We start from the raw sequence: 13,724 nt of genomic DNA, 5'->3' as shown, positions 1-13,724 counted from the left end.
AGGAGGGACCCAGAAAAATGGTGTGCAAGGCCTTATAAAGACTTTTGAAATTGCCACCCTGTAGATCAAGACCACCCCCAGAAACATCATACATGCATCACAGAAAGGAGGGGTTGAGGGAGGAGTTGTGGTGGTAACCTGAGTGTCCTGTCACCTGGCTGGTTCCCCCTTTCCCCCTCCCCATGAGTACTTTCCAGGTGACAGAGGGGAGTTTGCAGTTTCCTGCCCCCAGAGGGAAGATCTGATCATTGTCCTTTGTTCCAGTCCATGCTGAATCCATACCCATATGCAAGTTCTTTGTGATCTTGATTGTCTTCTGTCTAGGACCATCAGGGTTGGCATAGCAACTGGGCAGGGCTCCTGTGTATGTGCTGCTATGCTCAAGGGATTATGGCTGGCCTGTATCAAACCTTCCCCATTTTGTAGTCCTTCCTTCATGGAGTAAAATAGAAGTGGAACAGTGCAAATCCGATGTATGGTTGATTTTCTATGAATTTATAGCAGGAGCATAGCGTATGTAGTGTGTGAGTATGTGTGAAGTTTGTACAAACTGAATGATTGGGGGGGGTTCCTGCGAAACCACTGCCTCGTCGGTTCCATAATCTCACCCCAAATGCACCCCACAAAAAGCATGGTTCAGAACAGTGCTTTGCTTCAGGCCTACTTAGGAAGGCAACACCCCCACGAAATTCAGAACAAGAAACTGCACATTTATGCAGGATCCGGTTAAAACTAGTTACCTTGATTAAGGCAACAAAATGGATGAACTGGGTGCTGGGATACCAGTTTTTCGAAGTCTGATAGCCGTTTACACCTCCAGCGCTTCCCCCCATCGCCACCACCCCTTGCCTCTTAGAGTCCCCTCCCCGCTTTGGAAACCGCTGGCTCAGATTGTAAGCTTGCAGGGATGCTGCAAGTACGATGTACTTAATAACACATGGGATAATGAAGGAAGATTGAGGGCAGCTGCTGTTTTGTCTGCAAGGAGGAGAGCACAGCTGGGGGTCTCCCAATTGCTTTCCCCACCCCACTGAGCCAGTGAGTTGGGAGAAAGACGGGCGTATAATTATTTCGCCCCCCACAAAGGACCACTATTTCTCTCTGGGTCCACCACCTGGGAGAGGATTGGGAGAGACTTTTGCTGCGTGGGCAGAGAGATTTTGCATTTGTGCAAAAGATGAATTCACCTTCTAAGATAAAACAGTGTGGAGAACCACCACAGAAGTGAGCCCGCAGGTGGGTAGGCTCAGCTGGTTAGAGCATGGGTAGGCAAACTTAGGCCTGGGGGCCGGATCCAGCCCAAACGCCTTCTGAATCCGGCCCGCGGACGGTCCAGGAATCAGCATGTTTTTACATGAGTAGAATGTGTGCTTTTATTTAAAATGCATCTCTGGGTTATTTGTGGGGCATAGGAATTCGTTCATCTTTTTTCTTCAAAATATAGTCTGCCCCCCCCCCCAAGATCTGAGGGACAGTGAACCAGCCCCCTGCTGAAAAAGTTTGCTGACCCCTGGGTTAGAGAGTCCAGGGAGGGGTGTGTCTGTTCCGCTGATAAACAGCTTTGGGAGAGTCCTCCCAGGCATGAGTTTCTTAAGAGTTGGAGGAAAACGCTTGGCTAATTTATGGAAGAGCAGGGAAGGAGACTGGGCTTAGGCTGTGAGTGAGAAGGCGGAACTGTTCAGAGATGCTCTGGGACAGCTGATTGGGTAGAGTATGAGGCTGTTAATTTCCAGGTTGTGGGTTGAAGACCCGTGTTGAGCAAAAGATTCCTGAATTGCAGGGGCTGGACTAGATGACCCTCGTGGTCTCTTCCAGCTCTATGATTCTTCTAACTTATGAAGCAGCATCTTAAGAACACTTTTTGCAGGGGGTTAGACTAGATGACACTTGGGGTCCCTTCCAACTCTGCAGTTCCATGATAGAGCAGCATTTTTCAGGGCAGTTAAGATCCCTTTTGAATTTAATGTTGAGATGCCTGGAGCCTTCCTGGTGGTCCCTTATTCCACAGTCCTGCCCAGTGCCGGATTTATGTATAAGCTAAACAACCTACAGCTTAGGGCCCCACTCTCTTGGGGGCCCCAAAAAAAGTTAAAGGGGAAAAAACAACTGGATTTCCAAACTATAAGATAAAAAGCAAATAAAATAAAACCTACATACAGCAACCGTGTTTTGTGTTGTGTAGGCTCCTATGATGTAAGTCATGGGCCCCGCCTGCTTGCCTGCTCCCTAAAATATCACTGGTTTGCTCCTTTCTATATATAGGGTGCCTACATTCTGCATGGACTGGTTGGATGGCAACATGTGCAAATGGCTTGAGATACCTATTGTTGTTGTTTAATCGTTTAGTCGTGTCCGACTCTTCATGACCCCCAGACCAGAGCACGCCAGGCACTCCTGTCTTTCACTGCCTCCCGCAGTTTGGTCAAACTCATGTTGGTAGCTTCGAGAACACTGTCCAACCATCTCCTCCTCTGTCGTCCCCTTCTCCTTGTGCCCTCCATCTTTCCCAACATCAGGGTCTTTCCCAGGGAGTCTTCTATTCTCATGAGGTGGCCAAAGTATTGGAGCCTCAGCTTCAGGATCTGTCCTTCCAGTGAGCACTCAGGGCTGATTTCCTTAAGAATAGATAGGTTTGATCTTCTTGCAGTCCATGGGACTCTCAAGTCCACCTGGAGCAGGAACCGGCAAGCCACTCCCGTATCCCTGCCAAGAAAACTCCATGGACTCTTGAGAATCTTGAAATACTTATTAGGTCCACAAATTACCATCTAGCATATATTCCACACAAAAAACAGTGACAATTTGTTCTTGACAAAGGACAGCTGGACATATGAAGGCCCCCATTACCTTCAGGAGCTGAGGGCCTCATCAAACCGAAATCCGGCCCTGCCCCTGCCCCCCATCTCAAAACGTTCCACTAACAGGCACCCCCTCTCTCCTTTCTCTTCTCCAGGCCTCCTCAGGACATCAGCCTGGAGGAATTTGATGACGAAGATCTGTCTGAGATCACCGACGACTGTGGCATCGGCCTTAACTACGACTCGGACCACTATGAGAAGGTGAGAGGGGCAGTGGACGGGGTCAAGGAGGGATCGGTGGCGTTTGGACACCAGATCTGTGACCGGCGTCCTCTTTCTTGCAGAAGCCCCGGAGCCCAGCTCTGTGGGAGCTCCACAACTTGCAGCTCCTCTGCTCCCGAATAACTCTCAAAACTTTAGTTTCCCAGGTTTTCCGTTTGCTTTCAATGAAAATAGGAATGTCAGAATCTTCCTGCTGGATCAGGCCAGCCTCCCTTTCTCATACACAAGTGGGATGCAAGAGTGATAGCTTCCACCCCTCTTGCTGGCTGCCATCCTCAGGTAGACTGGCTCTGTCCATGGAGGTTCCATTTAGGAATCACGAGGAACTAAAGAGAGCCCTGCAGCGGCTTGGCCAGGCCAAAGGAGGCCCATCTCGCAGTGGCCAATTGGATGCCTCAGACCCTGCTTGCGATTCCCAGTCATAGAATCATAGAATTGTAGAGTGGGAAGGGACCCCAAGGGGCATTTAGTCCAACCCCCTGCGATGCAGAAATCACAGCAATTTAGGGCCAAAACTGCCTTAGATAAATGTTTGGTGCCCTTTACAGTGAGACTTGGGAAAAGGTGTCTAAGGAATGTCTTTTTGCCATGCACACACACACACACAATTATTAATTATTATTATTAATATTAACCCAGGTGAACCAGATCCTGCAACAGGAGGTGAAAATTCCTGTTTATTTCCTGTGCTTTAGGCTACTGTTAAAGGTACAGGAGAGCAAAACAGAAGCAGCTTTGATCTCGCAAGGAGCATCACTGAAGCCCCAGGGGTGTGGGGGGAGGGGGGAGCAATTTTTACACCTTCCCCTGGAGTAATAATAATACTAATACTACTACTAATAATAATTTATTATTTATGACCCCGCATATCTGGCTGGGTTTCCCCAGCCACTCTGGGCTGCTCCCAACAGAATATTAAAAAGACAATAAAACATCAATCATTAAAAACTTCCCCAAACAGGGCTGCCTTCAGATGTCTTCTAAATGTCAGATCGTTGTTTATTTCCTTGACATCTGATGGGAGGGCGTCCACAGGGTGGGTGCCACCACCGATAAGGCCCTCTGCTTCGTTCCCTGTACCCTCGCTTCTCGCAGGGAGGGAACCGCCAGAAGGCCCTCGGAGCTGGACCTCAGTGTCTGGGCAGAACGATGGGGGTGGAGATGCTCCTTCAGGTATACTGGGCCAAGATAATAAAATAACCCAGGGATGCATTTTAAATAAAAGCACACATTCTACTCATGTAAAAACACCAGGCAGGCCCCACAAATAACCCAGAGATGCATTTGAAATAAAAGGACACATTCTACTCATGTAAAAACACGCTGATTCCCAGACCGTCCGTGGGCCGGATTGAGAAGGTGATTGGGCCGCATCCGGCCCCCGGGGCTTAGGGTGCCTACCCCTGCTTAAGAGGGTCTGAAGACTTTTCCTTCCTTGTTCAGCCCATGTGGGTCTCTCGCTGGAGCTCGGAGGCCACCGTCGGCCAAGCAGGCGGTTGACAGGTCACCTGCGGTGCGTTTGCTGAGTCAGTGCCTGTTCCCTGCCGCTGAGTCAGGGAGAGAGACTTCCCTGCCAGCTCTTTCGCACCCTGCGAAGGCACAAGGCGGTCAGCACTTTCCGCCTTGGGAAATTGCGGAGCAGAAGATCCCATAAGGACACAAGAAGAGGTTGCTGCTGGATCAGGCCAGTGGCCAGCATGGTCCTGCATCCTGTTCTTCTCACAGAGGCAACCCAGATGCCCATTATGGGAAGCTTGAAAGCAGGATTTGACCACCAGAGCAACACTCTCCTCCTGGGGTTTCCAGCAACTGGGAAGGTGGTGAAGGTCCTGTGTGAGTGCCTGGAGGCGGTTGGAGGATGGATGGCGGCTAACAGATTGAGGTTGAATCCTGACAAGACAGAAGTACTGTTTTTGGGGGACAGGAGGCGGGCAGGTGTGGAGGATTCCCTGATCCTGAATGGGGTAACTGTACCTCTAAAGGACCAGGTGCGCAGCCTGGGGGTCATTTTGGACTCACAGCTGTCCATGGAGGCGCAGGTTAACTCTGTGTCCAGGGCGGCTGTCTGCCAGCTCCATCTGGGACACAGGATGAGACCCTCCCTGCCCACAGACTGTCTGGCCAGAGTGGTGCATGCTCTGGTTATCTCCCGCTTGGACTACTGCAATGCGCTCTCCGTGGGGCTACCTTGGAAGGTGACCCAGAAACTACAACTAATCCAGAATGTGGCAGCTAGACTGGGGACAGGGAGCAGCCGCCGAGACCATATAAAGAGAACAACAACTACCAGACTTTTAGAAGACATCTGAAGGCAGCCCTGTTTAGGGAAGCTTTTAATGTTTAATAGACTATTGTATTTTAATATTTTCTTGGAAGCCACCCCGAGTGGCTGGGGAAACCCAGACAGATGGGTGGGGTATAAATAATAAATTTATTATTGTTATTGTTATTGTTTGTTTTTGTGTTTGTGTTTGTTTTTGTTTTTGCTATTATGGCTGCCTCTTACTCTGGAGGGCAGAGCAGAGCCATTCTGGCGAATAACCATTGACAGCCCTCTTCTCCATGAATATGGCTCAGGGCTGGATTTAGGTTTGATGAGTCCCTCAGCTGCTGAAAGTAATTGGGCCCTTGATATGTCCAGCTGTCCACAATAAATTGGCGCTGTTTTTTGTGTTGAATGTATGCTCTATGGTTATTTATGGACCTCATGGGTATCTCATGCCATTTGCACATAACAAAATATGTTTTTTTTAATCAAAGTAATTGTTGAACTGAAATACAATTAGGAAGAAGTATATTAATAGTGAAATAATTCTTAAGCTCTAACTTAAAATGGTTTTTTATTCATACCAAACTTAATAATGCAAACACATTGACATTTGGCAATAACAAAAGTTCCTTTTGAAACACAATTTACAAAGACTCATAATCTAGTCTCTAGAAACTTGCTATAACATGAAATAATAATAGGTGTAAATATGTGATGCAAACTATTAATAATTATAAAGAGCAGAATGTAGGCACCCTATATATAGAAAGGAGCAAACCAGTGATATTTTAGGGAGCAGGCTAGCAGGCGGGGCCCATGACTTACATCAGAGGAGCCTCCACAACACAAAACACTGTTGCTGTATGTAGCTTTTATTTTATTTGTTTTTTATCTTCTATTTTGGAAATGTACATCCAGGTTTTTTTCCCATTTAATTTTTTTTGGGGGCCCCCAAGAGAGTGCGGCCCTAAGCTATATTTCAAATGGAACAACTAATGGAATGTTTACTGTAGATATTCTCCCATACTGTGAGATGGGTAAGGAATCCCAAAACTCCAGCTCTTTCTCCAAGCCACAAAACAGCTTGACTACATTTTTTAATTTATTTGTAGCCCATATTCCCAAATATATCCAAATATCTGACAGGATTTTGTTTTTCTCCCCCTGCCAGGACTGCCTGGTGCTGGAGAGATGTGAGCAGCCCAACCCCATCTCCACCTTCCAGGACGATTTCCAGGAGTTTGAGATGATCGATGACAACGAAGAGGAAGAGGAAGGGAATGGACTGGAGGAGGTGCCCCCCTCACCCTCGGGGTCTCCAATCCCTTCGCCCACCCCAGAGGAGACCCAGAAGCATCGCCCCACCACTCTCAATCTGACCGTGACGGGGACACAGGTGAGTCCGGGAGGAGAACCTTGGGCACCCAGAGTTTTGCAACTCCTGGAAGCAACTTGGTCCCAAAGCATTCTGCAACAGCAGGTTTGTTGTTGTTGTTGTTTAGTCGTTTAGTCGTGTCCGACTCTTCGTGACCCCCTGGACCAGAGCACGCCAGGCACTCCTGTCTTCCACTGCCTCCCTCATGCTGGTAGCTTCGACAACACTATCCAACCATCTCGTCCTCTGTCATCCCCTTCTCCTTGTGCCCTCCATCTTTCCCAACATCAGGGTCTTTTCTAGGGAGTCTTCTCTTCTCATGAGGTGGCCAAAGTCTTGGAGCCTCAGCTTCAGGATCTGTCCTTCCAGTGAGCACTCAGGGCTGCTTTCCTTCAGAATGGAGAGGTTTGATCTTCTTGCAGTCCATGGGACACTCAGGAGTCTCCTCCAGCAACCCAATTCAAAATCATCCATTCACCCGCGATAAAGGGGACTTACCAGGAATCTAATATTGAGATGCTTACACAAGCCTGCAACCAGCTATCTGCTATGCATGCAAAAGGGGAATGTAAAACTCTGCTAAGTAAAGGAACTTGCTAGCGCAGGTTAGGAAGGATATTAATAAACAATATATCCTCTTCTGACTCCCTGAACATTCCCACATCCTGAGCCATCCAAGCAAAAGAGAGAGAGAGACGGACTGACTCCAGGAGCATTTCGCATCATAAATAAACCAGGAAGGAGTCGCTCTTCATCTGCATTAAAAGCTGCAAGCAGAGAGCAGAGTCCTGCTATGCACCCCCCAAATGAGGCTGGGGGAAGGGAGTCTTCCCTGCCTGGCCACTGCTGCTGCCCCCACTGGCCTATTTGATGCACAGATGGGCTTCCAGATCTGACAGGGTGTCCAAGCATTTGGATGGCAGCGCCTGGGATGCCCAGAGGGGCAGTGTGGTGTTTGTACGCAGCCCCCGGTGGTCTCACGGACTATTGACCCGTACACCACTAATTCGCTGCCACCAACCAGGTTCTTCCCAGTAAATCACTTCATCTCAGTCAGGTTCTTAAGTTAGCAAAGAAGAGTGTAGTTTATTGCAGACACAAATAAACTCTAACTGCATTCAAAACGTTGTTACTCTTTACCTTCTTAGTCTTATTTTTATCCTGCCTCTAACTCTTCTACCTCCTCTCACACAAGAACCAGCTGCACTAACTGTCTCTCTAATTCCAACTGCCTGCCAACTGCTTTCCCAACTGCCTTTCCCAACCAACCAACTAAAACCAACCAACCCAAACCTCGGGTTAAGCCCTTTTATCAGCCTCTGACTTTTCTGTTGGTCTACCTAATGACTCTTTCTCTCCCCCTGTACAGACATTTTAAAAAGAACAGGCAAACGCCACAGGAAGGTTTTGCAATGCTCTACAAAAACCGGGTCGGGCATTTGTTGCTTTTCCAGGATTAATAGTCAGAAACAGAGGAAGCTGCCTAGTTTCGGGGACAATTCTGTCACAGCATTCGGGACAGAGGGAAGAAAGTCCTTCACACAGCGCACAATTAAACTATGGCGCTCACTCCCCCAGAAGGCAGGGATGGCCACAAACATAGCTGCAAATATAATGTTTTAAGTGCATTGTTCAAATGTGCCATTAGATGGCAATATTGAGCTAATGGCAAATTCAAGTGAACTTTTGAACAATGGGAAACTGATAGCAACTCAAACAGGCTGAGCTCTGCCTCTTTCATTGCAGGGGGTTGGACTAGATGATCCTCAGCCCCCTTCCAAGTCTAAAATTCTCCGATTCTCCGATTCCTTCTTCCAAAAGGCACCCAACTGGGTGTTGGGTCCGGCATCTTTAGTCTTCCCTTCTTTCCCCTGGAAGCAGCTGCTTCAAACCATCCTCTCCCCCCCCCCATCTCGTGTCAGTTCATGTGCTTGTCACTAAGCCCCTTTTGGAATTAATCTTTCCCAATCTCCCCCCCACACTTTAATCTGCTGTGTCATTAACCCTCCCTAGAGGGCTCTGTCGGCAAGGCTGTAAGTGCAATTTCCCGAAATATGCCTTCCGAATAATGTGCCGTACGGAAGAGAGGAAGGAAGGCAGAGGAGCGGCAAAGAGGCCTTGCTTTCTGAAAGCACCTTAGCATTCCAAAAGATGAATGAAAACATTCCTGGTTAAACCACCAGTGCCCTTTTTTTTTCTGTCAACAGCGAACGGACGGGTTCCGATTCATTCACATAGAAACCCTTTCCGAAAGCCACTCATGGCAGTGCACAGATCAGGCTGGAATAAACATGAGGACACTTGCAAGAACTCAGTTATTTTCGTGCAGTGGGCAGCGCTTGCACTGTGGAACTCCCTGCCTCTTGATATCACTGCACGCTTTTTGGAGCCTGCTGAAAACATTTTTGCTTAGACAAGCCTGTCCAGATGTTTAGAAAGTTGGTGCGAGTTTTAATTCTGTTCTTAGTCCGTTGTTAACTTTTTAAGAGTTTTTAATTATTAGCTTTTCTTATTAATGATGGTCTTTTGTCATGGATAATTTAGTTGTGATTTCTGCATTTCAGAGACTTGGGCTGGATTACCTTACAACTCTGCATTTCTAAGATAATTTTATTAATCTATCCTTTTTTGTAAACCTCTTTGAGGCGTTTTTGTTTTGTTTTCATGAAATCATAGAATTGTAGAGTTGGAAGGGAACCTGAGGATCATCTAGTCTAACCCTCTGCAATTCATGACAGGCCATCATCCAATGACTCCAATGGCGAAAAAACTGGGAGGGTTTTTTTTGCAATCAAGCGTTGTGCAAATTTTATGAAATAATTAAACAACGCAGAAAAGTTTGGCGATACAGCGGTTTTTCACCAAAAACAGGCATTCCCAAACACATTTCACCTGGAAAGGCACTATTTTAAATCCCCTTGGATACTTCTCCAATTCAAGAGTTGCTTCACAAAATTCATCTACGTTCTGATCCAGATCAGGTAAACTCATACCAGAATTTGGAGTCTTTGTGCTTCATGCGGCAGCTAGACTGGTGACTGGGAGGGGCCGCCGAGACCACATAACACCGGTCTTGAAAGACCTACATTGGCTCCCAGTACGTTTCCGAGCACAATTCAAAGTGTTGGTGCTGACTTTTAAAGCCCTAAACAGCCTCAAAGGCCCAGTAGACCTGAAGGAGCGTCTCCACCCCCATTGTTCTGCCTGGAAACTGAAGTCCAGCTCTGAGGGCCTTCTGGTGGTTCCCTCCCTGCGAGAAGCCAAGTTATAGGGAACCAGGCAGAGGGCCTTCTCGGTGGTGGCACCTGCCCTGTGGAACGCCCTCCTGTTAGATGTCAAGGAAAGAAACAACTATCCGACTTTTAGAAGACATCTGAAGACAGCCCTGTTTAGGGAAGTTTGTAATGTTTGATGTATTTATCATGTTTTTAATATTCTGTTGGAAGCTGCCCAGAGTGGCTGGGGAAACCCAGCCAGATGGGCGGGGTATAAAAAACAAATTATCATTAGATGATGATGATGATGATTCTTGAGCATAGCCATCGTGGCTGGTGACCCTTGACAAACCTGCACCAGTCCTATCTGGAAAAGCCAACACTCACCTGGGGCTTTCTGCAATCAAAGCAGGTGTCTTCCTTTCCCACTGCTAGAGCTGCCGGTTAAGTGACTTAATCTGATATCTAGTGTCACAATCTTTTGCGGCTCCATCAACCCGCTCCGTCAACCCACTTCGTGCCCCAGATCCTGCGAGTCAGGTGGGACTCCGAAAGGAGCAAGGGCTGCTCTCATTCTTTGAGTCAACTCCTTCTTTTCCATCGTGATTTTGGAAGTGCTCCTTTTCCGATTCAGCGCTGCAAAAGTGCTCTCAACTGTAGGCCCCAAAACAGAGGTGGATCCTCTCTTGGAACGGTAGACTGCAGCAATCCCTGACTGAGAAGCTCTCTCCTTCGGCACAGTTTGTTGTGATCCCTTCATGGCAGGGGTTGGACTAGATGACTCTAGGTGTCCCTTCAAACCCTACAGTTCTATGATTCATTGGAGGGTTTTAAACAGGGGTTGTGGGGCTTCTTGCTGGAGGAGACTCTTGAGAGTCCCGTGGACTGCAAGAAGATCAAACCGATCCATTCTGAAGGAAATCAGCCCTGAGTGCTCACTGGAAGGACAGATCCTGAAGCTGAGGCTCCAGTACTTTGGCCACCTCATGAGAAGAGAAGACTCCCTGGAAAAGACCCTGATGTTGGGAAAGATGGAGGGCAAAAGGAGAAGGGGACGACAGAGGACGAGATGGTTGGATGGTGTTATTGAAGAGACCGACATGAGTTTGACCAAACTGTGGGAGGCAGTGGAAGACAGGAGTGCCTGGCGTGCTCTGGTCCAGGGGGTCACAAAGAGGCAGACACGACTGTCAGGGAACTGCCATCAGTGCCGGTGGGAGAGAGCAAAAGCCAGAGAGATTCCAGAGAGCGTCCAGGGATCGGGAGGAGCAGCCCATCTTCTGGGGAAGAGAATCAGCGTAGCACCAGTGGAGAAGGGGGGAGATGGGGGAAGCGGCGAGGCGGTCCCGTGACTCCTTGCCTGGGACCAGCGGGGAGAGTAGAGGTCCTCCATTGCCCACGCCCTCCTTGCACAGAAGGCTTTTGCGCAGAGAGAGTAGGAGGAGACTGGGCGTCAAAGAGCTTCTTTGCTGGAAGAAGTTTAAGAAACGCCCACTGACGGATTCTGCCAGCGATTGAGTCAGCCACGGGTGAGTGGCTGTCCGGACAGAAAAGGTTCACTTAGGCAACCCAGCCAGGTGTTTGCACCCAGCTGGGGAGATAAGCACCGGCTTATGCACGAGCAACCCCTAGAACCATTACAACGACTAAACGACTAAACAACAAGAAGAAGTGGGGCTTCTGTCAGGGTTCCTAAGCTGTGATTCCGTTATTGCAGGCGGTTGGAATAGGTGACCTTTGGGTGTATCAAACCTATGATTCTGTGACTCTTCTTATTAAATTTCCATTTTATCACATTTAAACACATTCTTATTATTGTATGCTCTTTACATATTTGCTCTATCGAGCTTCAACTTCCCTCCCTCCCGTCTCATGACTTTCATAGTTCATTATTACTTCATAGCATTATTACTTCATAGCAGTTATACGTTTTCCAGTTTACGTTTCACTCCTTCCGTTTATCACAAAATTTCAAATAAATATGCAGAAGGTACAAATCATACACCTTGTAAGTTTTCTTACAACAACCCTGCTAGTGTTGTTAATTGTTTACAGTTATCCTTTGGATATTGTACAGATTTACTCCAGTCTTTTTGGAAAGCTTGGTCACGCCGGTTTCGGATTTTCCCGGTCAGCGTTGCCAGTTCTGCATAGTCCATCATCTTCCTCCGCCACTCTTTTTACGAAGCGATTTCCTGTCGCTTCCATTTTTGGGCCAAAAGAGTTCTTGCTGCTATTGTCACATACATTAACCACTTAATGTCTCTCCTTGGGGTCTCTTCCCCTGCTACAGCTAACAGAAATGCCTCTGGTTTCCCCCACAAAAGTACTTTTAAACATTTTCTTTAACTCACCTTTGCTCTCTTTTCCTCCCCTGCGTGACCAGGACTCCCTGAACAACAACAGTGGCTGCAACCCAGCGCCTCCCTTGCAAAGGGCCACCTGGCAGGAGACTCTGCTCCACACTTCTTCTTCCTCCTCCTCCTCTTCAGTGCCCCATGCTGGTGAGTGCTCTCCCGTACCCCTGGCCCCCTGGGATGAACTGGCTCTCCACAGCAAGCAGAAACTGTGCAGGAGGGTGGAGGTTCAGAGGTACAGAGACTTTCAGCTCACAGGTCTAAATAACCCCAGTGTGCATCCCAGTTAGATCACTTGGCCTTCACTCCAACAAATCACATTCTGTGTGGTTACAGGTAGGTAGCAGTGTTGGTCTGCCGTATTCGAAACAAAATAATAATAAAAAATCCTTCCAGTAGCACCTTAAAGCGTAGCTGTCAACTTTCAGATTTGAAAATAAGGGATCAGAGAGACAGTCTACGGGATATCTAACAATCCGGGATAGCAGTGGGAAGCAGCAGGAAACGGCGCTGAAATAAGGGAATTTCCCACAAAAAAAGGAAAGGTTGACAGCTATACTTTAAAGGGACCCCTGACCATTAGGTCCAGTCGTGGCCAACTCTGGGGCTGCGGTGCTCATCTCGCTTTATTGGCCGGGGGAACCGGCGTACAGCTTCCAGGTCATGTGGGCAGCATGACTAAGCCGCTTCTGGTGAACCAGAGCAGTGCATGGAAACACCGTTTACCTTCCCGCCGAAGTGGTACCTATTGATCTACTTGCACTTTGATGTGCTTTCGAACTGCTAGGTTGGCAGGAAAGTAGCACCTTAGAGACCAACTAAGTTTGTTCTTGGTATGAGTTTTTGTGTGCATGCACACAAAAGCTCATACCAAGAACAAACTTAGTTGGTCTCTAAGGTGCTAATGGAAGGATTTTTATTATTATTATTCTGCGTGGGGTCAGGTATGGAAGAGGCTGCAGAGGAACAGCTGAAAGCTGACAATGGTTCCTTGCAAGCAGGGCTCACCGTTGGTGTTGATCAGCCGACAGGGAATCCTGCTGGCTCCAGGAACTCCATAGCACAGCCTGATTTGTCAGTCCCGCTTTCTCCATTTGCAGGAAGCTGTTTGCATTCATTCCTTGGCCCCCTCTGCATTCTTCCTTCTGCAGAGGAATCTGCCTGCATGGACATGGCTTCCTCCATCCCGACTGCAAGTCCCCTTTCAAGGCGCCCTCCCAGTGCCAATCAGCTGATTGGTGCAGAAAGTGTGTCTCCAATGAAGGTTGCTGCAACTGCCAATCAGCTGAGCGTTGGCAGCTGTTAGTCACCTGTTGTTGTTAAGGCATCAGGCAATTGAGTCACAGGTGGGCGGCCCCATCCCCTTGTCCAAGTTGGTGCACAGCAGGGGTTGTGGGATAGTGATCCATGTGACAGTCACCTCCAGGC

At 48.1% G+C, this 13,724-nt stretch overlaps 1 protein-coding gene across 1 annotated transcript in view; it reads left to right on the top strand.

The window, feature by feature from the left end:
- Nucleotides 1-13,724, top strand: part of MAPK8IP2 (mitogen-activated protein kinase 8 interacting protein 2) — a 48,557-nt gene that overhangs the window by 21,027 nt on the left and 13,806 nt on the right. Inside the window, exons 2-4 of the mRNA XM_053406561.1 lie at nucleotides 2,954-3,059; nucleotides 6,521-6,745; nucleotides 12,326-12,443. Of these exons, the coding sequence (XP_053262536.1) occupies nucleotides 2,954-3,059; nucleotides 6,521-6,745; nucleotides 12,326-12,443 (449 nt within the window). The remainder of the gene's footprint in view (nucleotides 1-2,953; nucleotides 3,060-6,520; nucleotides 6,746-12,325; nucleotides 12,444-13,724) is intronic.

This window comes from Podarcis raffonei, chromosome 10, assembly GCF_027172205.1.
Source record: "Podarcis raffonei isolate rPodRaf1 chromosome 10, rPodRaf1.pri, whole genome shotgun sequence".
NCBI classification, from domain to species: Eukaryota; Metazoa; Chordata; class Lepidosauria; order Squamata; family Lacertidae; genus Podarcis; species Podarcis raffonei.
The sequence above is the reverse complement of the archived record's forward strand: the minus strand, read 5'-3'. Positions and strand labels throughout refer to the sequence as shown.